We start from the raw sequence: 25,193 nt of genomic DNA, 5'->3' as shown, positions 1-25,193 counted from the left end.
TGTTCAAACCTCTCAGTTAGCTCGTGATTTAAGGCTGATTACTATGTTGACAGCATTGTATCTCTGAAATGTACCATTATACATATACAACTGTACTGTGCAGAAGCCCACTTTTTTCCACCAGGGTGAGGACACCGTTCACAACAACTAATCAAACAAACTGGACATAGATGTAGAATTGTGGTTGGACACATTACCGATCACCTGGTATGAGCAGGTCCTTAGACACTTAATGCTTAACTGTAATTTGTCACCTGTCCGTGGCTGGTAGACATCCCTCAGAGAGACTTGCCCAAGGTTTTGTCTGACATTACATTTGCAGACATCACAAATGACTGAGTCACCACCATGGGAATTGCCCACAGGGCTCTGCACAACTAGCATGTAAACAGTTATAAATTATGTTCCCAACATAGGGTTATGACGTATGTTATTTTCATTTCAGGATGCTGACAGATTATTACAAAGCTTTACAGCCCCATCTAAACTGTGGGTAAAATTCTGTTACCATTAATCTCAGAAGATTATGTCATAAATTATTGCACACATAGAGTACTACAGGTGGGATTGTGTTTTGTCTGCCCCCTGTCATACACTATGATCTATAGTTTGAGTCAAACAAACAAACAAACAAACAAAAAAACATAGAGAAGTCTGGAACAAATTAAGTGCCCAGAGCCAAGTAGGTTTAGAAAAGAGATGTCATGACAAAATGAAAGTGATAGGGCATCGTGTTCCATCATATTGCAAGCAGCCCATGAGAATTCCTTAATGATAGAAGGGTGGTGTTGTAATCTCCTGAGAAGATTACACACAGCCTGGGGTGAGTTTGAAAAATATTGCTTCCCCCTTTTGGAGTACAGAGTAGACTCTCTGAAGGGAGTCAAGACCCTTGTCCACTTCTATCTGCCCTGGTGACATAAATTTTCTCTGACACGCTGATATGATTGGTAATCTGCTCTATCAGAACAGTGAGGGAACACGGCTGCGGACAGAAACTGAGCCATTATATAGTTTCTTTGATGCGGGATTGCTCTTTTTTTTGTGATTAGGTATCAAATTCCTTTTGTGTCCTGCTGCCAGAGCTGTCCTTATCAACACACAAAGCATGTTAACCAAACCCCACTTTTGCAGATCTTCTAATTATATATGCTGTCGTATGTAGAATTTAGGCCCTGTCAAAGCAACAGTTTATTTAAAAAAAAAAAGCCTTCTCATTTACTTGTACAAATTAATCACAAAAAACATAGCTCTGATTTGTATTTTTCCTGCCTGTTTGACAGGCTTGCCACTCCTCAGAAAAGTTTTAAGCTGTGCTTATTTTTTAAAGTATTGAACATGATGTAGGAATTACGTGACTTAAGCTTCAGTTTTTTGGTCTCCTTATTTGCTCTTTCTTTTATTCTATCCATGTGTAACTCTTAAGGCTGATACTCAAGCAAAGGTATACGTTCAGTTCTGTAATGACTTTCCAACCAGTAAAGGCAGACTGTAATGTTTTCAAAGGTAACTGAAAATGTTCTCAGAATTTTGGGTTTACCTTGACTATATCCTTTCAAACATAATAGAAGTCAGTGTGTCCTTCCCCAAAAGGACATCCATCCCAGCAGCTGGTGTAAACGCTAGTGTTGAGGCAGTTGCCTCTGCCTCACTGTACTGGCACCAAATGGCCATGCACACATATTCACTGCCTTGCTTTTTAAATAAAAAACAACAACAACAAAAAATCACTTATGATATTGCAGTCCAATGGCTGCTATCAATTAATTGGTATTAGAGTGTTCCCATACAGCCTCTGTGGCAATTGGTAGGTTGATGTTCTCAATCTCTACCTCTTTGATGTACATCTCTGTGGTGCAACCTCAAAATTAGCCCTTGTACTAGACAGTTAATTTGTGAATCAAGAAACATCAACAGCCCAAGTAATTTTATGCTGCCTCACAGGTACATGTTATCTATTTCTATGTGCATGAATGTGCTGTGATTGACTATTTGGTATTCCCGCCGAGTTGGACAGAATCACACACACACACACACACACACACACACACACACACACACACACACACACACACACACACACACACACACACACACACACACACACCGAACGAGAGAATCAGAAACACAATTAAAGAAATCATGTCCAAGCAAACTTCAGGTGAATTATCCTCACAAGTGAGCTCTAAAAACCTTGTAATCCCCACAGCAAAACCTAAAGCCCATCATCTCATGATGAATTGTGGCAACATTCACAAACACAAAGCTGATGGTATACAACAAACATAATTTGACTGCCCATTTCTTTGCAATATGACACACAGGACATATAAAATAAGCTCCAAATGGAATGCTGACATACAATATGCACAAGTGACTTTCACTGTCTTGCTGCCACTGTGTTTTTCGTATTCTATGAGTAACTACATTGGCATCAGCACAAAGAAAAACAAACAAACAAAAAAACTGAATATTTACCTTTTCTGCTGATTGTGAGGTCCCAAAGAAGATGGGGATGAAGGCAAGCCATACGATGCATGTGGTGTACATGGTAAAGCCGATAGGTTTGGCCTCGTTGAATGTCTCGGGAACCCCCCTGGTCTTAATAGCATAAACTGTACAGGTGACCATCAGCAGCATGCCATAACCCAGCAGACAGATTAGAGACAGATCTGATATATCACATTTTAGAACTCCGCGGGCCATTTCAGGATTGGCTGTGCGCTGGTCCTCGTAGTCGATGATGGCTTGTGATGGGTCAACCCCAAACCAGATGCACACCCCAAGGAGTTGGACTGATATCAGGCTGAATGTGATGACTAACTGTGAGGCTGGGGAGATGAAGCGAGGGGCACTAACTGACATCTTGCCCTGCTCGAAAATTCTGTAGATCCGATTTGTCTTGGTAAGCAGTGCTGCATAACTTATACTCATACCCAGGCCCAGGAAAATCCTTCTCAGCGAGCATATAACCACATCAGGAGTGGAAATCATGAGGAATGTCGTAGCGTAGCACAGAAAGATACCAGTCAGAAGTACATAGCTGAGTTCTCGTCCTGATGCCTTTACAATGGGTGTATCGTTGTAGCGAATAAATGTGACGACCACAAACAGAGTGGCCATGATGCCTAGGACAGCGATGAGTACAGGGATGACTGCCCAGGGCGAGCTCCACTCCAGCTTGACAATGGGAATGGGAACACAGCCGGTGTGGTTTTCATTAGGCCGCAAATCAAACCGGCACATCTTGCAGGTGTAAGTATCTGCCTGGTATTGGTAATTATCGCAGTTCTCACAGTGCCAACAACATGGAATTCCCTTCACTGTCTTCTTTCGCTGGCCAGCACGGCAGGGTTGGCTGCATATGGAGGAGGGGACTTCCTGTGTTCCACCAGGCCACTGCATCTCCTCTGTCTGGTAGAATCAGATGAAGAAGAGAATAATAACCTTAAATGACCCATTTACGCCACAGTTCGAAACTACAGCCTTATTACATTCTGTATTTGCTCACACCGTGAAACAGAAGATAAATGAATACTGTGCAGTTCTTCTTCTCCTTAGAAAAAAAAGAGCACTTTTTAAATGGGATTAAACTGTACAGGGTCAATATGGTGAATGTATTTAAAAAAGAGTTATTGCAAAATTTTCACTTGTTGCATTTGAAACCATGCACTATATTGTGCTTTGGGGACAAATTCAAGTAACTTTTGGTAAACTCATTTTCCACAAATGAGATTACAAGTACAAAGGAAATTAGTTTACTATCTAACATCTTTACAAGGAATTTATAGCTGTGTGTGGTACTCCAGTCTTAACACAGCACAAAGCAGAATTGCATGCCTGTACTGTTCATTCATTTATTCATTAGCTTCACCACTTATGTTGGAAGACAGGGTATATCCTAGACTGGATCCAAGTCTGCTATTGCCTGGATGTTACTTACTTTTTACAACATGGTTTCCTGAAGTGGTCATAAATACAGATGTATGTTACAGAAACAATGGGGTGATATGCGCTCCAGCTCAGAGAGTTGCGCTCCAGCTCAGAGAGTTGTTTCAGTTATTTAAATACACATATGGATTTTTAGGTGATTGTTTATGTGTGTGTGTGTGTGTGTGTATAAAAATCTCTCCTTGATTTTCCTTGGAGGTGTCAGTGATGCAAACTGGTAAGTCGATCTGTGTCACGGGACCATGATTACTAAAGTAATCTCATACTAATACCGTACCTACATTGTATGCATGAACAAAATCAGAACACCAGGGCTGGTGTAGAGTATGAATAATGCATAACCTCAGAAATGATGCCTACACATTGTTTGACAATTGAATAAAGCAGTTTTGAGGAATCTGTGATGTACTATTACTTTTACATAGTATGTAGTTATTTATTTAACTGCAAATCCCAAAATAGGGCCAATGCTGAATAAATAAATACATTTATAGACCCTCTCTCTTATGAGTATTTGTGTAATGGTGTTTAAAGCTGTTCGGTTACCATCATGTTCAAAATCAATATTTTATATCTGGAGGAAAATAATGGAGAGTATATACAACAGATACTTTTTTTCCTGTAAATAATTGTCATGATTGCTGCATTTTTCATCCATTTTGAAGGTCTTACGTCTCTCTTTTGCTTAAAATTGTTTTTTTTTTTAAATGTCTTTTGCCAAATATTTCCTGCAGTTCCTGCAAATCCAGATTCGATATATAGATATCATCAATTTTTTTCTTTTTGGCTGAGGGATTTTATGTACTCAACTCAAGAGCGCACTCTTCCAGACATATTAGAACTTGTAATTTAATATGTTCATACATCTAAGTGCAGCTGATCCGTCCAGTGGCCAATGATTTTGTATTCTGTGGTGTTATTTTTAATCTGGTATTGGTAGATTTCATATCGACCGGGAGCATCTCCATTCATGTTGAAGACCACTGGGGTGCCAGCAATTCCTGAGGATGACAAAGGAAAACATATATGTCATTAATTTCAAGTGTAGAATTTTACTTAAGGTTCAATTCCAGTGATGGAAAATACATACAAGAAACTCAAGCTCTTCTCGTAACACTCCTGGATGAAATTAGGCTGCAAGGCGTCTGCGCTGCTATATAGTGTTAATGAAGGGAGCAAAATAGATGTTGACAGCCATGCTGTCCTGGTCCTTAGAGGAGGGCCAGGGCTGCTGTCGCTTCATGTTCCCATATCATTTCACACTCCTTCATTCTGCTTATTGCCCCATTGCTTGTTATCCACGAGGTCCTTCAGAGTGCTAACAAATGACAGCCTTGATTTTGATTACCACTTTGAGATCTCTCTTCTCCCACTGCTTCTTGTTCCTCCCTTATTGCGAGCCAGCCAACAAATCCCTCTCCAGAATCACAACTTGTTATAAACTAGTGATATAAGGGAACAATGATTCACAGTTGCAGGGGCCAGCCTACCACAGGGTGTCGCTGAGAAAAGGACCATTATTAACATTCCCGCACCTATTTCCTCCTACCAAGAAAAATGGAAAAGTACCTGTAGTTTTCTTGCTTAATAGATATTTTTGTGTTGGAATTTGTCAATATTTGAATATTTTGTACACCCAATTCTAGTCTAATGTCTAAGACAATATTTAGGTATACCATACCCCAGCAGATTCTGTTTCCAGACCCTGCACTTGTGATTAAATTGGTCATGTTGCACAAGTACTGATTACAGTCTCTTCATAAGTATAAAAGGAAATATGTAATCTACTCTTATTCATTCATTTTAATAGGTCCAAGTATGGATTTTTTGTTGTTGTTGTCGCAAACTTCTGAGTCTCACTTTGAAACGATTGTTTTTCCTGCCCCTCCTGCAAATTTGTTTGTCAGGGGTTTGATCAAATCCAGTTGGATTAAATGGCAGGGTAACAATCTGCTGCATTATCAAGGGGGCAGGTCGAAGACAACATTGGGCAGTCATGCAATTAAACACATTTTCTTGCCTATCTCAGCAACACAGGGAATTTAGTTGTCTTTATGTTTCCTCTAATTTGTTTGCTTGAATTGATTTGTTTCACCTCTTTACTTGCAATAAGGCATTATAATTTTCATGCAAAGCCAGCAAACATTAATAAACAGCATGTCTAATTACCTGGAGAGATAGCACTTAACTAGATTGCAAGGCTTTCCATTCTATCTCCTACCATCGTGTGCAGCTCTGCCCATATGCAATGAAAATGACTTCAAAATCAATTTGACTCATAAATGCATGTGTGTATGCTTTCAAGAGCAGATCCTTATACCTGAGAGCGAACACTGCAGTCCATCTAATGACAAAGGAAACGTGTAAGCGTTTAAGTGCAATATAAATACAAAAGTGAAACTGAAAATGGTTCACATCATTTCAGCTGTGAAATTAAGATTAGCGTTTTTACATTACTTCAAGATAATCTTCACCTTCCCAACACAGACTGATTGGTGAGTTGATATTCCCAACCTAGGTTCCCCTCCCTACAGTTTTAATGCCTGTTTATTCCAGGAGAGACATTTAAACCTTCACTCTTAAGAGATGCTAATATATTCAAATAATATTGGCATGTTCAAGATGCCAGAGTTTGAAAATGAATGACCCTTCCACTCTATTAAACACTGTTAGTCAGAGGCAGAAGAAATGTGTTGAAGCTTGTATAAAAAGAGATCAAAATAGGACACATTTTCTGCTGTTGAGCTTTAGATTTAGGAGGTTGCAAGGTGAACACGATTTCCTTCATGATGAATTCAATCAAGCAGAATGGCTACACTTCTCTCATAAATGCAAAGCTGTAATCTAGAAATACCAAGATTCCAAACCATCAAATACTGCAATTTATTTCTTCTTGATACATGGGCTGTGTTGGGGCAGCATAGCTCATGAGGTAGAGTTACCGTCTAGCAACCGAAAGGTCGCTGGTTCGATCCTCACTTCCCTGGGTGGCCATGTCGAAGTATCTTTGAGCAAGATACTGAACCCCTGATTGCTCCTGATGGCCTTGCAACAGACTGGCAACCCATCCAGGGTGAACCGCACCTCTCCCCCAATGTCTGCGGGGATCGACTCCAGCCCCCCCGCAACCCATAACAGATAGGTGGTATAGAAAATGGATGGATATAGACTGAGTCTTACATAGTTATTGGTCATTAGAGTTAAGGGTTAGGACTGATTAGCATTTCATTGCTTACTCTTTTTTATGACATTAACCTCAGAAATATTTTAGTATTGTACCATATTCTCACTTTTTGCTGTGCTGCTTCATTTATCTTGTTCCCTGGAAGGTCCATGAATACGCAGCATCTTAAGTGTAGGATACAAATATTGTAAAAGTGGATTATTCTGAACAGAGAACACCACTTGATGTACAGGAAATTAGCTCATGCATCCTACACTGAGTATCATCTTTTTAACACGACTTAATTACTGTCAGCAATGTCTGAGCTAATCTCTGTGCCATACATGATCCTGCAACTGAGTTAAATTAAAATAGCAATCATGTCTTTCAGCTTTAAATGTTGATTCTCAATGCTGCTGCCAACTTTTAATCGAAAACGCTTTAGTATCATATGAAGGCATTGCGAGGTTACCTCATAAAACAAAATGCCCAGAGGAAAATGACATTACATTTGAGTATTTCTGAATATGAGCAGCTTTTTAGAATCCCTGAATTAACAATTTTAAGAACACACATCAATAGGTATCAGCTTCATCCATGACATATGTAGTGGTTTGGTTTCTTGTTTCCTTTGGTCAGCATGGATGCCATAGATGATTCCCAGAACACATGGGGATCATGAAGACTTTGCCTTGTTTTCTTGCAAAGCTTTTAAATTCTCTATTCCGCTGTGCTGTAAGACTTTAAAAGCAAGACAGTATTCCAGTAACAGCATTGATTTTTTTTGCAATCCCTTTGCTATTCTGAATGGTCTCAGTGCTGACGAGCCTTCCAGGAATATAACACCATAAATAAAAGGGTACATTAAGAACTGAAGTTTAATTTAATGCAAACCTATTACAATGTATTTTAGGTTCATTCCACAGCTGAGAGATATCATCTATCTCATCTCCCCTCAAATTTGACTTCAAGGTAAAACCCTAGTTTATTCATTTGATTTTTATGTATTTTACTCAAATGAAGGCTGACCTGATTACATAGTAATAAGCACACTAACGCACAGGTAAACAATGTTTTGACTTTGAAGATGGGGCGCACAAAACACTGCTGAGAGCTGCAGAGTTTCCTTTCAACTTCCATTACAGATGGAGAGATACTGCTGCACATTTTAGTGTCAAGTTAACCTTTATTATCACAAATGAAAGGTTATGTTGACTACAGTATTGAAATAAACAAAAAAAAATAATGTACATCTGGACTTAACTCTAGTAGTACTGTAGTCCACATTTATAAGTATTTATTTTTTTTCTTCAATTTTGTTCCCACGAAAATGTATCCTGTCCACTTCTCTTTGCCCTGTGTGGGGTTTAGAACACTATGCGCCTTCTCCCGAGCAAAAAAAAACAAAAAAACAAAAAAAACTGCTTAAAAAATGAAGGATGAAAAATGTTATCATCATTGCTAAAGTTAAACTACACGATTTGAAGAAGTACATTCCCGAAGGACTGCTTTTATAATTGGTAAACCTATCAAAAGTTTTTTTCTCCTTTATTAAGCAATGTTACCCACAAAACACTTTGAGTTTCAACCAACTGCCACATTTAACTGCAATTTTGTTAGTGGATATAACTGAGCTCAACTTTATGTTAATGTATTTAAGTACTACAAACTCATTGCACATATATATGTCCCCAGTATAGCATTATTCTTGGAGATTCAGTGAATTACGGTGCCGAGCGAACATTTAAATTTCTCTGCTCACACTGGCACAGTAGTAAGATTATATATGAATAATATGTACCACAACAGCAATATATCCAAAAGAAAATTAAGTGGTCCAATGGGCATCAACGGAATAGATCTAAATTCTATAATATTTTGACTGTGTAACGTCAGAGTTACATAAAGGATCAAAGTAATGTGTCTACCTCTGGATATTTGAAATGCACTGTAAATACTGTGTATTTGTGTGCAGTGATAAAAAATACAGTGTGACCAACAGGGGATGCCTATACACAAAGATGAGCTCAAGTTTCCATAAAGTAGGACAACCAATGAAAAAACCCTCCTTGTGCTTGTTTTTTGGTGCTGTCTGCCAACTCTCTTCCTTCCTTTTCCTTCATGTACAAGTTAAACTCGGCAGCCAATGTACTTCAAGCAGGAGAACTCATGCATAGACAATTTAATGCTGACAAGATGAGGTGGAGAATCTCACAAAGCAGTTCCTGTGTATCATCAACTATGATAAAACACACTGCTCTGCTGCAGGTTGTCAACTCTCCTATGGATCTTAGCCTCTTGTGCTTACGGTGAGTAATTCATATTCAGTAGTCTGTTATTTGGAGACCACTGTACATTCACCAACTTCTCCATGGGTGATTAATAGTACATCAGAGTTGCTTCAGATGATTGATGCCTGCCAATACTGTGCATATGTAACATTGCAAAGACATTTGTGATAAAAGTACACTGCAATTTTGTTTCAAAATGTAATGTATACTTCGTATTGACTTGTGAGTCTAGCTTGGTGGGGCGGGTATACACACCTGAGAAGTTGACATTGCGAATGTACTTGAGCAGCAGTGTGCCATTGATTGTTTCCATCTTGGAGCAGAGGCCAACTTTTCCAGGGCAGAGATCTTTATGCATATTATGTAGAGCATGAGCCATCGCATAAACAGCATCAATCACAAACTGGACCTTCCCCTCCTGTTCATAGGATGAGTCTTTCCCAATCCGCTCGTGATCTTTAAAAAATAAAGAGAGAGAGAGAGAGAAGCGCTTGAAAAAAATGACAATTCATGAAATTATATATCCCAAAAATTTGGCTTGGTTTCTTTGTAATGTTTTGAAGCACTATTGTCACTCCCACCCACTCCACTGGCCTGTCCTCACATTGCTGCAGACCTGACCTGGCCTGAACACCCTTACATCATCACTGAGCTGTACAACAGAACCTGACATTCAGTCGGAAATTCCAAGTATCAGGATATATTTCATTGAGTCTAAGTGGAAAAGGACAGGATGGGAGTGAAAATCCACTCCTGTGTCTAGCTCTGCTGTCCACACTCTAACCCACACTGTATCAAATGATGAAAAGTTTGTAAATTTTCTGAAGCACTTTATCTGGCCTTCTGAGCTGTCTATGTTCCAGCAACTACACTATCCTGAAGTCCACCTCCTCCAACAATGTCAGGGCCTGGAGTTGGTACAGAGGGACCAAATAAGTCTGACAAACTTGACTTCGGCAGACCAAGTTGTCTGGGAACAGGATTGCTCACCCGCTGTGAGTGTGCCCTTAGTCGCACGAATGAAAGAGATAACCAAGGCTAGAATTTTTTACATATAGATACATACAGATGATGAATATGACATAAAATTCAGAATAAAATGCTGCTCCACTGACAATCAGAAATGCACCTGCTATCAATTGATTGCAAGATGTTTAAAATCAAGCAAATGGTAGCTCACCAACAGGTCTGATTACTCTATTGTAAACCCATTTAATCTATGTAGGGATTGTTTCTGAATTGTACATATGAACCTCTAATTACAATCAATTTCTACTAGAATCTAATTTCTCAAAATGGTCTCATATGCAGTCTAGCATTATTATCTATCAATCCTTGATTAAGCCCACTCAAGATTATTCATCAAGAATCTTTTGCAATCATATGTCTAAGTTCCAAATTTTTACATTTTTCATTTTGTTTTTTTTTAATCTTTAAACAGATCACACGTTTTAGGTTGGGAACATTCTTCGAACAGGTCTTGTTTATAGGAACTCAGTGTTTATCTTCACAAAGTCTCATTTCACCCCACATCCATTAATCAAGAGCACATAGCGTGATCAAGTGAAAGAGGAGGAGTGGAAGACAGAGAAAGACAGGCCTAATCAGTCTTCAGCCTTAATGTAATTACTTATGACAGGTGTATATTAATCATAGCTGGTGTTGCTCCAATGCTTTGGAAATGTGTTAATCGCCAAGCTAAGTTTCAATTAGCAGCCTAATCCTTTTATTAGTGAATGCCCTGCCAGATAGCCTGAGCAAAGTCAGACAGCACAACACCGCTACTGCTTGAAGTTATTTACTCCAACAGAGAACTGACTAGAATGGACCTGCTTGATTAGAGTACCATCTTGAGTAGAAATACATCAGAATTGCTCAGCTTTGTATAAATGATGACCTAAGTGTAATTATTTTCAGCGATTTTCCTTTTTTTCCCACCATAGCTCAGAAAGCTTTTGTTTTGCTTTATTCACATATAAATAAAGCTTTTTGCACCATCAGGATCCCCATCTAATGACACGGTTTCCTTTTATTGTTTTTTCATTACATGGCAAGAAAATTGTGAGAGGATTAGCAGAAGAGGAACAGGACAGTCACTAATGAGTAAGAAAAGCAATGTCACACTTTGTTCTACTCTAGATTGCGGCACTGATATGACTGCGGTGAGGAAGGGTGAGTAAACAGACTTTCCACATGGGCAACCCGTTTAACACTGTCAGTCTCTCTCTAGTGTGCTGCTGCTTATTTCCATCCATTTCAGCGGACACTGAGACTACGTGGATCGTACAATCTGAAGTGTTATTGTCAAGAATGTGACAGTCTTTGAAGGATACTTTTAAATGTTAATTAATTACAACAATTCAGGGATTCAGAGTGTGCAGCAACCGGAAACACACTTCAACACTGATCTTATGAAATTTTTCTTTTCTTTTTTTAGTTTAGGTTGAATTTAGAATGGGGATTTATGTGCACTTGCCCAATAGTCTTTCTGTTAGGTTATGCTTTGGCCGCTTTAGATAAATAATGATATATATTACATCATTTTATTATGCCCTGGTTAATAATGACTTAAATTATCTAAATAATAGGTCATGTCAGTGATGCAAGATGTGGAATATTACAATTTCAGTATGATTCTTGAAATGATTGTCGTGACACTGATGCATTTCAGCAGGACAACATTTAAAATATGGATGGTGCCACGTCTTGTCTCATGTGTGCTCCAAACAGAGGCGACACATGCAAGCCTGTCCAAATTCTGCTCTCGTTACTTTGGTCCCTCGAGCACTTCTGCCCCTGAAGTCCACATTTCTTCCATGTCACTTCCAAGTGCACACTTTGAGGAGGACTTCAGGGTTTAGTGCGAGTTTTGGGATGTGACCTGGATCTTTTTAATCTGCTAATTTGTTGATAGAGGCTGCTGATGTCTGCCCCTGCAGCTAGCTAGTACCCATATGTGTTTACAGCTATTAACTGAAGTATGTTCTCACCAAGTGTTCATCATCTGGGAAATACCACATTATTAAAAATTGTTGTGTTCTTGTTTTTTCTTTTTTCTTTTTTCAGCTCCTAATGGGCATATGCCCCTCTCTTAGACGGGCGTCTGACCACATGTTGAAACTTTTGATTAAATGAAATGATCCTCACTTCTCACCCTCTCATAAAAGCCAACGTTGAATTAGCAACAAGTACTGATGCATTGTGGGTGTGCATGGTTGATAGGTCAGATGATCAGTCAGTTCAGCAGGCGTTTCCATGGCTCCCAAGTGGCTGCAGGCCCCTAAGCAGCTGTTGAGATGGTTTATAGGCTGAATTGGATGTTTGACATCAATATGTCCGTGTATCATTTAAATGATCTGCTTTTGGCCATCAAGGGAACAGTTGTGGACTTTTCTGCAATGTTGCTTTCAATAAATATTCACATCTATGCACATCAATAAATATTTTTGCCTTTTCACATTCTCTTGCACAGGTTTGTAGCAAGTCATGCACGAGAGAAGCAAACGTGGATCACGATCAGATAACAAAGAACTACATGGAGTGGTTGATAAAGTGGAATATGATTGTGTTTGCAAGCCTTGTAAGATGTCTGGCAGTCATTTCTTATCTCAACAGAGACACTTCATTTTAACAAGTGCTAGCTTTAAAGAGTTGAATGGTTTTGTCTTGTTATTATCTATATGCTTCCTCAGTATCCGCTTGCTCAGAAGAGGCAATTTAATATCTGTGACAAGGCTCTGAATGTTTAAGAAGCTTAAATATTGCCACTTATTCTATAAATTTGTGTTACAGGCAAAATGAGGCTGGGAAAGTCTGCCTGTTGATGTGGCTGTCACACTCACTCTACAGTTAATGTCTTTCATTTGTTCTTCCTTTTATTCCCTCCCTTTGATCCACAGTAAGTCTGTATCTCTCTATTTTACACAAACATACCCAGAGGCATTTTGCAATAATGATACAGTGTAAGAAGACTCTATATTGAGTTTGTACATTATAACTTTATACCCCAGTGTATATGTTTTATTTATTTACTTCTGTATCATATTCATTGTTCAGTTCTTGCTATAAATATCCAGTCATGGAGAATTGACTGAAAACTCTCAGCTGTAACATGCTGTTACACTGTGATGTTAGTTCTCAGGTGAACCCCTTTGAATTCAGCTCTGGATCTGCTGAACTAGGCTAGGTTAATATTATTTATTTATCTCGTTAATGCTATCATTTGGTCAAAAAGACTTCTTGTCTGTTGATAATCTGGATTTGGTCTAGTGCAATCGCACTTTAATGATGGCAATTCTACAAAATAAAATTTATTTTTTTTTACACTTTTTTGCTTGTGCTACTTCCTAAGTGGGCACTTAAACTGTAATCTGCAGAAATTCTTCTTTGGTGTCACTTTTCATCTCTGAAAGTTTCTGTCTGGGAAACAGCAACCCAAATAAAACTAGAACCTGTTTTTCTTGCATTTTTTTAACTTACAAGTTTAGCTGGGTACCTCTCCTTAATATCTTTTTGCTACACTAAGCTAATTAACTGATTGTAATCTAATATGCGTCAGACATTCATTGTGCTGTCAATAAACGTGTGCATTTATTTCATGGACCGTCTAAGTACTTTTAACACAAAGCAGTAGTTATCAGTATCCCGATAGCAGAAATATCTTCCACCCATTCTACTTTTGGAGACTCAAGGAACCACAAGTAAGGTTGAGGACAAGGAGCACATTGTCCAAGCAAGGTAATAAGGTACTGTGACAGTGTGATATGGCAGTGCTGGAGCATTTAGAGTTCTCAAGGTGAAGAGAAAGACTTTAAATTCTACTCAGAATTTTACAGGGAGGTAGTGCAGGGAAGCTAATATGGGTGAAATATGATCTCTTTTACTAGTTCCTGTCAGTATACAAGCAGCAGCATTGCATTCTGGACCAGCTCCATAGGAGACTTGCTGGGTATATATATATATATATATATATATATATATATATATATATATATATATATATATATATATATATATATATATATATATATATATATATATATATATATGTAAGGAATTGCAATCATCCAACCTGGAAGTCACAATATTTTTTCTGCATCTCCAAAAATTTAGGATGTGCCTGATCCTTTTTTTTTTTTTTTTTCAGTCTTGCATAGGTTAAAAAAAAAGGCCGTTCTGGAAGTTTGTTTTATGTAGCAGTTAAAGGACGAATCCTGATCAAAGGTTCTTTATGATGGTGCTGCAGGCCAAAGCAAAGCAATCTCGACTGACTCTATCATTAGATGAAATGTTTCTGAGGTGTTTAGAGGCAAGTAACTTCCGTTTCGTCTGAATTTAATAGCGGAATTTTGGAGGTCATCCAGGGTTTTATGTCTTTAAGCTACGCTTGAAGTTAAGTTAACTGATTGGTTTCATCAGGCTTCACTGCTAAAAATAATTGGATATCATCTGCATAACAATTTAGTTAAGTTATGAAGTATTCCCGAATAACATTGCCTAAGGGAAGTATACTATATGCATGTTTAAGATTGATGATCTTGCTCCAAACACAAGCATGTGGAACTCTTAACTTTTGTGTGCTGAAATCAAGCTTAAACCATCATAATTTTATGTCATGCTATTGTGGGGCAATAGAATCAGACACCATTTGCAGTGAGTTTTCTTTATTTTTGTCATACAGCCTAATAACAGAAATTCAATTGAAAAAAAAAAGGGTTCTATGGAAAAAAAAATGTAGTGTTCATTTTCGATGACATACATCAGAATGAGGTGCAATGAAATTGCGGGTTGCACGATGAGTGTTTGTCTCTAATCTGAGTGTTCTTGATCAATGCTGTAGGAGTTTTCATCAAAGTAGACCTTGAGTTTCTGAAAGAACACAATGAACTAGAAAGCTAAGGGTCACACTGTATTTTCTTGCTCACATTATTCCTTTGAATAGAGGCCTTTCTATTTTTGCCTCTATCTTGGTTCAGGTAGAAGGGCACATATAGTTCATTGTACTCTGTGTGCATGCTGTGGTTTCCGTCTTTATGCTCTCAAAAATTATGGGCTATGAGCCAAACTATTGTCATGGCAGAGCTGGCTTTTTTCTGGTAGGGCTTCATTTTGACCTACTGGATCAATCTTGGAAGAGTTTTACAGTTAAAATTATTTGTCATATTGGACAAATTCTCTATAATTAATATTGTTAAACAGCTTTGAGGGTTGCTTCTTCTTGGTATTCACAATAATCATGAAATTATTATCATCATTTATCAATAATATTTCTATATAAGCAATATTTTAATTTCTTTCAGTTTTGGTTTTCATTCAAATTGTATTAAATATACTGCGATCAAAATGGATCAGAAGTAAAATATACTCATCATCTTTGCTTCCAAATACATGGTCAGACATGAAGTGAATTTAATGTGGAAACTGCAAGCTCTAGATAACCTATTTTATTCTTGTCCTAATTGCTGTTAAAGTAGAACTCAAAATAGTTAATGTGTAGGTTCAAGAAAATGAGGATAGAATGAATTATTGTTTTACGGACCATTGCTGCCTTGCAATCCAGTTTTTCAAAACCAGTTCAGTCCTTAAAGTTCCCTATCTAGATGAAAACACCTCTTTTTTGATTCCCCCTTTTTCAGCCTTAAAGCTAGAATCAAAGAGTTGTCAAATATTGGATTAGGATCGGTAGCAACATCAAGCAAGAGCAAGCGTGCCGCCATATACTTCCGTCTGATAGCCTATGACTCATGTTTGCAGTGATGCAAAGCAAGAAAGAGACTCAAGCAAGTTTGGTTTATTCAAGCTGTGAAGCTCAACATAATAATAATAATAATAATACATTTTATTTATAAGGCGCCTTTCAAGGCACTCAAGGTCGCCGTACAACAGTTTAAAATAGATAAATAAATAAAATAAAACATGCACGATTTAAAAGAACAACAACAGAAGTCCCTAGGAGAGCACAAGAGAGGGCATTCAGCCAAATGCCTGTCTAAAAAGGTGAGTTTTGAGATGATTTTTGAAGGTGTCAATGGAGTCAATGTTTCTGATGTCAGGAGGGAGGGAGTTCCAGAGGCGAGGGGCAGAGCAACTTAAGGCTCTAGCCCCCATGGAAGTTAGGGTGGGAATGTTGGTGTGGAGAAGGTCTGACAGGTATGAAGGCGCGAGGTTATGTATGGTTTTGAATGTATGGAGGAGGATCTTGTAGTCAATGCGGTGTTTTATGGGAAGCCAGTGGAGTTGATGTAGAACGGGGGTGATGTGACTGATGACAGGGGTTCTGGTGATGATTCGGGCAGCTGCGTTCTGGACCAATTGAAGCTTATGGAGGAGTTTGTGTGGGAGACCAAAAAGAAGTGAGTTACAATAATCCAGACGGGAGGTGACGAGAGAGTGGACCAGGATTGCAGCGCTGTTGGGAGTGAGAGATGGGCGGAGACGGTTGATATTCCGGAGGTGGAAGAAGGCGGACCGGATGGTGTTGTTGATGTGGGTATGGAATGATAAGGTGGAGTCGAGGACGACACCCAGACTCTTAACCTGAGAGGAAGGGGAAACGGAGGTGTTGTCAATAGTGAGGGTGAAACTGGGATGCTTGTTGAGTGTGGATTTGGAGGAAATGAGGACTACTTCTGTTTTATCACTGTTAAGTTTGAGGAAGTTTCAGGCGAACCAGGATTTGATTTCCTGTAAACAGGCACAGAGGGAGGAGGGTGAGAGGGTGGAGGAGGGTTTGGAGGAAACGTAGAGCTGGGTGTCGTCCGCGTAACAGTGAAAGTAGATGTTATGCTTACGGAATATCAGTCCAAGTGGGAGGAGGTATATGATGAAAAGGATAGGGCCAAGGACAGAGCCCTGGGGAAAACCAGAGGAGAGGGGGGAGGGATCGGATGTGAAAGATTTTAACTGAATGAATTGAGTACGGCCAGAGAGATATGAGCGGAACCAGTCCAGGGGTATATCTGATAGTCCAATGGAGGCAAGTCGGTCGAGGAGGATGGAGTGAGATATGGTGTCAAAAGCCGCACTCAGATCGAGAAGGATGAGAATGGATAGTAGTCCGGAGTCAGCTGCCAACAGAAGGTCATTGGTGATTTTTAAGGAGTGCTGTTTCTGTGCTATGATGAGGGCGAAAACCGGATTGGAACTGCTCGTAGAGGTTATTGTTGGAGAGGTGGGCCTGGATCTGTGACACTACTACTTTTTCCAGGATTTTAGAGAGAAATGGCAGGTTGGAGATGGGACGAAGGTTATTGAAGGTGTTGGGGTCTAAACCAGGTTTCTTCAGTGTTGGAGTAACAGCAGCGGATTTAAGAGATGATGGGACAGAACCAGAGGTGAGGGAGGAATGGATGATGGCAGTTATCAGGGGCAGCAGAGACGGGAGGGAGGCTATAACCAGGGAGGATGGCAAGGGGTCAAGTTGGCAGGTGGATGGCTTGGATTTCCGGATAAGTCTGGATAAATCAGCGGCAGAGGGGAGTTGGAAGCAGGAGAGGAAGGGGGCTGGGGGGTGGGGGACAAATGGAGGGGTCAGTTGCTGGTGGATGGTGGCTATTTTTGTATTGAAGAAAGACATCAAGGAGTTGCAGTGGTCGGTGGAGGAGAAGTGAGGGGGGAAGGAGTCAGGGGGGCGGAGTGAATTGTTGAGCAGTGAAAACAAGGCCCTGGTGTTCCCCGCACCAGCAGTGACTTGTTGTGTGAAATATTGGGATTTGGCGGAGGAGAGTGCGTTTTTATACTGAAGAATGTGGTCATGGAACATCTGTTTGTGGATAGTGAGTCCAGTTTTTATAGAAAGCCGCTCCAGCTGACGTCCTTTGGCTTTCAGTTGACGTAGATGAGGAGAGAACCAGGGGGCGGAGTGGGGAAAGGAAACGGTCCGGGTCTTGAGGGGGGCGAGTGTGTTGAGCAGAGTCTGTAGACCATCATTGTAAAGAGAAACCAGTTGATCCGGGGTGGATGGGGGGTGATGATGGAGAAACTGTCAATGCCTGATTTGAAGTCTGCTATATTAATGTTTTTAATGTTACGGAAGGATATGATACGTGACTGTTTGGTTTTGGAAAGTGTCAGGCTCAGGTTGAATGAGATAAGCATGTGGTCAGACATGCTAGAGCCTAAGTCAACAGCAGAGCAGTTGGAAGCAGTGACACCAGAGCAGCAGACTAGATCTAAAATATGGCCTTTAGTATGGGTGGGGAAATCAATGTATTGTTGAAGTCCAAAACTGTCCAGGCAAGAAGTGAAATCTTTAGTGAGAGGGTGATCTGTGTTGTCCATGTGAATATTTAAATCACCTAACAGAATTATGTTGGGTGAGAGTGAACAGATTTGGGTGAGGAATGTAGTAAATTCATCAATGAAGACCTTATTTGGTTTAGGTGGGCGGTAGATGTTCACAAGCACAACGGGAGTGGGTCCATTCAGCTGTCGTGCCACAGACTCGAATGACAGAGAGACAGGCACTGAAACAGACGAGACTTTCCAAGTCTCGCGGTGTATTATCGCGAGACCTCCACCTCTGCCGGTGAGACGGGGTTGACAGGTGTAAACAAACCCATGAGGAGTAGACTCGTTCAGCTGTATGTGAAAAAACACCAGCAAGAGGCTGACCTCCCATGAAGACAGGAAATTAATTATAGGAATACTATAAGAAGTAGCTGGACTGTGGTAAATGGCTATACTCTATCATTCTCCTGTTACTGTATTTCTTCCTTTAGGCTGTAATAAAATTAAATGTTTGATGTATAGAAATCCACATGACTCACATGGCAAGTAAGCACATGGGTGATTTCACAGTGTCTCTTCTTTTCGGAGTCATTATTGATGTGTTAGCTCTGCCTTTTAGCAGCCAAAGTGATGTGATGAAGAGAATCTCACTCCAAGGTCCCAAGCAGCATCTTTGTGTTTGTCTATCTTTTGAAGATTTCAAACTTAATTTAGTATTCATGTATCTGTAAAATAGAATTGGGTTTTATGGTTGAGTTAGTGTGAAATACTCTGTTGGGCTGTGAATGGTCTAAGCAAAGACAATTATTGTATTTTTCCATGTGGAGAGTTCATAATTTAGGCACTAAGAAGGTAAAATTATACTTTAATGTTATATGAATCTCCTAATTGCTACCCATGTAGTCTTTCAGGTTCAATTCATGTACCTTAACAGCTTAAATTACCCTGATATGTTCCAGTAAGAGTCATGTTTTGATGCATTGGTTCAACATCTTTGATATGACAACAGCATAAATCAGAGAGAGATGGGTTCTGCCATGAGGACCATACTGTACTTTCAAACCTCTAAAGTGGATCCCTTGAATCTCCAAGGTGTGTGTTTTCATCAAAACAGTAAACATGATATGCTGATGATAATGATTCAGGCACACTGTTCTTTTTTAAACTGGCTCATGTAATAATGAGGTGGGAAAAACATTTTTTTTAATTAAGTCTGAAAAGTACAGTAATTAGGTTGAAAACAAAGTGTTTGGTAGTGAATGTTGATATTTTATGCTAGATCTGTTCCCCACGTTTGGACCCTTAAAAAAATAAGTCCCATTTTTAATGCATGTGCTATGTACGTTAAGAACCAGAAGGTGCTTTGAATGTCACGGTGATGCTGAATCTGCAGATTAAAAGAAAGTATAGCTTATCAAATTTGAATAATGTTGTACATTGATGTGGGTCGATCCGCACCTCTCCATACTGTGTTTGGGAGGATCGAGCGACAGTTAGGTGAGAGAGCGGGATCAGAAGAAGGCAGAAGAAGAAACCAGCAAGAACAGGTCAGAGAAGTGAAGAGGTAGTCAAGGTAGTCAAGAACACAGTTGTTTATGCCACGTCAGCTTCTTTTTTAGCCACAGTCATGCATGCAGTGGACTCGCCATAATGTCTTTTCTTGCTGAATATACATTGTGCCTATTTTATTTACAACACGACAGATCACTACTGGACGGAATTTGAAATGTACATATTCCTATTCAGCCTCTCGATTTGAAAATGGTACCACCTGACATGCTTGGCAACCGTGGTGTTAAAAGAACAGTTTGACTCACATCGTGACTCTGTAGCTTTGCTTGGGTATCATTTGAAATATATCAATTTGCAATTCTGCTTATGGATTCCTACTTGGAATTCAATTTAAATTCGCATCCCTATAGAAGAACCATATAATGAGCTTGCTTCTAAATTTAACAGTGTGACATTTTTCAGAATGAAAAGGGGTGGATGGTCATTCAGTCAGTTTTCATTAAAAGTGTCACAGTTATAAATTAAAATATAATTCAGAAGAAATATCCGTGTGTGCGAAATGAGTGATTTAGCAATGTGGTTAAAGAGTTTTGCAGGGCATTCAGGATCTTAGAATTGCCTGCAATTCCTGTTCTGTGCTATTTGGACATTTGCTTGCCTTGTACTCAACATAAGTCTTGACTGTAGCCCTGCTCCTGATAGATACATTTCATTTTTTATTCCGCAGGTTGTAAATGACTTGTGGGATAGGCTGAAAAGCTACAAAGTAATCATTTGCATCCAGGGCAGCGGATACACCAATACTGGAAAGGGAGCAGCAATGTGAATTATACATCTGCACTCTGCTGTTGTCCCTGCTGTAAAAGTCAGATACACTTTAATGTCTCAGTCCTGGAAGATGACCTGTTACTGCCCCTCTGCTACGGTACATAAATCAGCTGCCATTGACTTGTACAATGTGATTAAAAGCCTTGATATCACATAAGTAAAATAATTACATGGCCAGCTAATCATGTTAGTGCTTAACATGAGTTCTGTCTCTGGGGTGGTTGATGAAAGAGTGGCGTTTATTATTTCTGAGTTCTTGATTACGTAAGATAAAAGAAGCCTATAAAATGTGAAAAAAGAGCAACAAATGTGAAAAAGCAACATTAATTTTGGTGAAAGATACATGTAATATTATATAAATATGAAATGGAAGCTGTGGAAGCTAATAGTAGAGGCAGATTCTCCACTTTTTCTGCATTATGCGCTGACATAGTGGACGCTGATTTGTTAGGATTGTGTTGTCTGGAAATATTAAACCAGTCCACTTGAAATGCAGCGTCGTATCCTTCTAAAATTTTGGGAGGAAGTTCTGAGGAGCCCACTAAGTTTAATGACTTTACAGCTTGTTTCCAGTGCGCATTTGTGCCATAGTTTTCTTATTACAATTGTCACCAAACATAAATTGAACTCGCCAACACAAAAGTAATGAGGACATTATTTCTCTCCAACAAAAGGAGATTTTCAATTACTTATCTACACCCAGTACAATTAACCTTAATAAGAGAAGTGTGGTGTTTTGCACTTGATGACAAAAATGTATCTGTTCTTATTCAGTTCACACTACCGTAATTCATTCACAAAAGAGCCAATCAATTTCATGGTCATTTATTGAATGCTCTTCATTGACCAAGTGCCTTCTCTGCTATTGGATGTAGACTCACTTGTGCATTTTTTGATGCCAGATCCTTTCTTCACAGCATGTCGGCTAAGCTTGCATTGGAAGTTGTTCTCCCAGAACTCAGCGAACCAAATGTTTCTTCTGTTGTTCTCTAGTGTTCGGCTGATGAAGTAGCGATCAAAACCTGAAAGACATTAATGAAAGCTATCGTTAAAATTAAGCTGGGTTTTTTTTTCACTTTAATATTCTCTTCATGCTAACATAATTGTCCATTAGATATCAAAATGATTCTTGATTCTGATTGACATTTTAATAGTTTTTTTTTTTTTTTTTTTTTTAAATCCATCCATCTACTTAATCAAGAGGACTAATGGTCTTACTTTAAGGGGGGGAAAAAAATGCAAAACAAGACCAAAAAAACACATGAATAGATTTCCGGAATATATTAATCGACCAGGCTCTGTGGGAACCAAATCTTGTGAGACGAAAGTGTCAGGAGTCATAGCCTGTAGAGCTGTAACTAAGTGGTATTTCATCAGAAATACATGCTGATGTTGGTATATACACTTTCAAAATGCCAATATTAGACTGAGAAAGGGGGCTTCATTCTGCACCTTTAAAATCACATTTAAACTGAATGATAAAGGTGATGAGTACCTTTGATGGACTGTCGCTTGGGCAAGATGGTGACAGCTCCTTCAGCCATTTCTTCCTGGTTCAGTATTGGGGCTATTTTGGAGCCCCAGCTGTCTGAACCTACCCAGATGAAATGACCTGTTTGATTGGCCTTCTTCGCTGCTTGAAGGAGCCGCCTGGGAGACAGAAAAACACTGTTTAACCATGCCAAATAAGATTTATAAATCTTTTTTTATCACATATTTGAAGATTCAGTGATTTATCACCCATCAGGTGTTTACTATCTAAATTAATCCTGTATGCAGTGCATTTGCTACATTTGATATCATTAGTAGAATATTCTAAACTGAAGCTGGACCAGTTTCCATAGAGGTGCTGAGGCAGTAGAATGGGAAAAGCCACCATAGGCTCTATCTATCCTCAGTGCAATGGAGTTCACTCTGATTGCTGCAAAATGACACCCTTGCCACATTTGTCCAGGCTTGTCGCCAATTAAAGTTAGTTTGGGGAGCTGTAAGAACTGTCAGAAAGCTCTGTTGTTGCATAGCACAGCAATATAAAAATTTTAAAAAGCCACCTGGCATGTGTGGAGTTACCCACCCTGATATTACCCCAGTGATGCGAGCACAAAAATGAATCATCATTAAGCATCATATTGTGTGGTTGACAACATCTGCTTTTTTTTACATGGTACATGCTGTTTTAGCATCTTGCATAAGACATTGTGGTTGCGTGACAGTACATCCTTGAAAAAAATAACAAAATGTCACCTGAAAAACAGAGAGTGGGTACAGTATGCAGTGAGTCATCCGACGAACATCAACATAGTTTTATATCCACCTGGATAATGCATGTTTGATAGGTAATTATTTCCAATCTCAAGAAATATATTGAAGTAAACATGTATTAAAATGCAATTATGTGTTGAATGTGCAAAAATGAGAGATATATTTTTCAGTCAAGAGATTATATAAGATGTGACTGGACAAGCTGACAAGCCTGATATCAAAATAACATATTAGTGAAGTTGTTGTGCTCTGCCTTCAACTGGGCATCAATGTTTTACTCTCTTCCCAGCTCATAATAAACTACCATGACTTTTATTACCCAATCTTATTACTGTTTTCGGGGATAAGTATCTTTCTCAAACCTGAGTTTTACCTTACACTTTACCTTCCTGAATGAAACCGCGAACATTTTCAAGAGATATTTTGATGAACATTATATATATATTGTTAGTGTAAGTTTACAAAGAATCACCTTAGCGCACAAGTCTTATTTTGAATGTACCCTCTCATAAAAGGGGTTTCGTTACCATACGAAACTGTACACATGATAATAAGTATATTTCCAATTATCTGTGTAAACTACATTACATAATATGGTTTCTGAGTTCAAAATGCCCAGCTTCTCCACAGCAATTAAACTAGGTTGCCAGAACATTTGTTGATGACTTACAAGCTGTATCTCTGTATACAAGTTGGAACACACTGTGTTATTCCACCCTCTGACTATTTGGATAATATTTTACTGCATGTTGTAGAATACTGCGGAGAGACTGAATGCACTCTGATTTTTTAGGCCGTGATATGTGATGGTGTTGTGATAAACTGTATTGTGTTGAAAAGCATTTAAAAATTTTGGTTTGTTCGCATAAAAACTGTACCCTTTCTACAAGATGAATAGCTTTGCCATTCAAACTGACATGTAGTTTAATGTCTCCACACTTAGGAAATCTGATTATATGACACATAACTGCAATGAAAGTCCCCCCGCTGTCCTTGCGGGAACACAAATGTATCAATTCCAACTTATTATCGGCTATTAAGACAGATAGTCTACTGAGAATGAATGAATTAGTTGCAAGCTGAATCAACATACATAGCAATGTTGTGGCGTTGTGGAGGAAATATTTCCCAGCAACCAGTTAGTAGGCCAGTGTATTCCTGGAGGAAGTGGACAGTGATTTGGGGCGGTCCCTTGATGATGACCAGGGCAGAAGTCCCTGGGCTCATTGACTTAATCCAGTCCTGATAACGGGTAATAGTCTGGATATATAGTAATTACAGAAAGCCAGGGGGATTTCAGCTCTGCAAGCCTGCTCTAGCCTTGAACCCAGTCAGTGTGAACTGGCAGCAGCCTAATAAGAACCAAAAATTGTCTGCATAGAAAGTATAAGACTGCTGAGCCCTTTTGATGGCGCGCTGCAATGTGACACTGAACTTACATTATAACTTTACTGCCTGGTCTCATGATTTAAGGAATGCAGGAAATAATGTTTGTTGCTCATTTGGAACACCTCTCACCTCATCAAAGGAAGATTTATGGCAAAGCTGTCCTGTTTTATAACATTCATTTTATCTCGGCGTTCCAACTAAATCGGCAAATAAGCGTAGACTATATATGACACAACCTTTTCCTGACCATCGACAAGACGAAGGACCAAGTGGTCATAGATTTGAAGGCCTTCACTTGCATGTCTCTCTGCTGACTATTGAAAGCGAGGACACTGAGAGGGTCGGTAGCATTAAGTTCCTCGAGGCGCACCTGACTGATGGCCTGACCCTTGACACCATGGCCATCACGGTCAAGAAAACCTCTTTTTCTACTGGGGCAGCACTAAAATTGTTCTGACCTGTCGCTACCTGGCTCTGAACCTGCGCAATTTGCAAACAGTTGTACAGGACAGAACAGTGGGGAAGACTTCCCTCTTCCTTCTCTGCTGGAGATCTTTAACTGAAACCAT

The 25,193-nt window shown here is 39.3% G+C and overlaps 1 protein-coding gene across 2 annotated transcripts in view; it reads right to left on the bottom strand.

Moving 5' to 3' along the window:
• LOC147255684 (metabotropic glutamate receptor 4-like) overlaps positions 1–25,193 on the bottom strand; it is a 178,471-nt gene that overhangs the window by 8,011 nt on the left and 145,267 nt on the right. For both annotated transcript variants that reach the window (XM_086213546.1, XM_086213545.1), the window contains exons 5-9: positions 22,469–22,623; positions 21,855–21,995; positions 9,661–9,861; positions 4,816–4,952; positions 2,479–3,414 (exon numbers count right to left, since the gene is read on the bottom strand). In XM_086213546.1, coding sequence (XP_086069672.1) covers positions 2,479–3,414; positions 4,816–4,952; positions 9,661–9,861; positions 21,855–21,995; positions 22,469–22,623 — 1,570 coding nt within the window. The remainder of the gene's footprint in view (positions 1–2,478; positions 3,415–4,815; positions 4,953–9,660; positions 9,862–21,854; positions 21,996–22,468; positions 22,624–25,193) is intronic.

This window comes from Aulostomus chinensis, chromosome 9, assembly GCF_037954235.1.
Source record: "Aulostomus chinensis isolate RoL2024-O1b breed Wild chromosome 9, RoL_Achi_v1.0, whole genome shotgun sequence".
Taxonomy (NCBI): Eukaryota; Metazoa; Chordata; class Actinopteri; order Syngnathiformes; family Aulostomidae; genus Aulostomus; species Aulostomus chinensis.
This window is presented reverse-complemented; position numbering and strand designations above follow the sequence as displayed.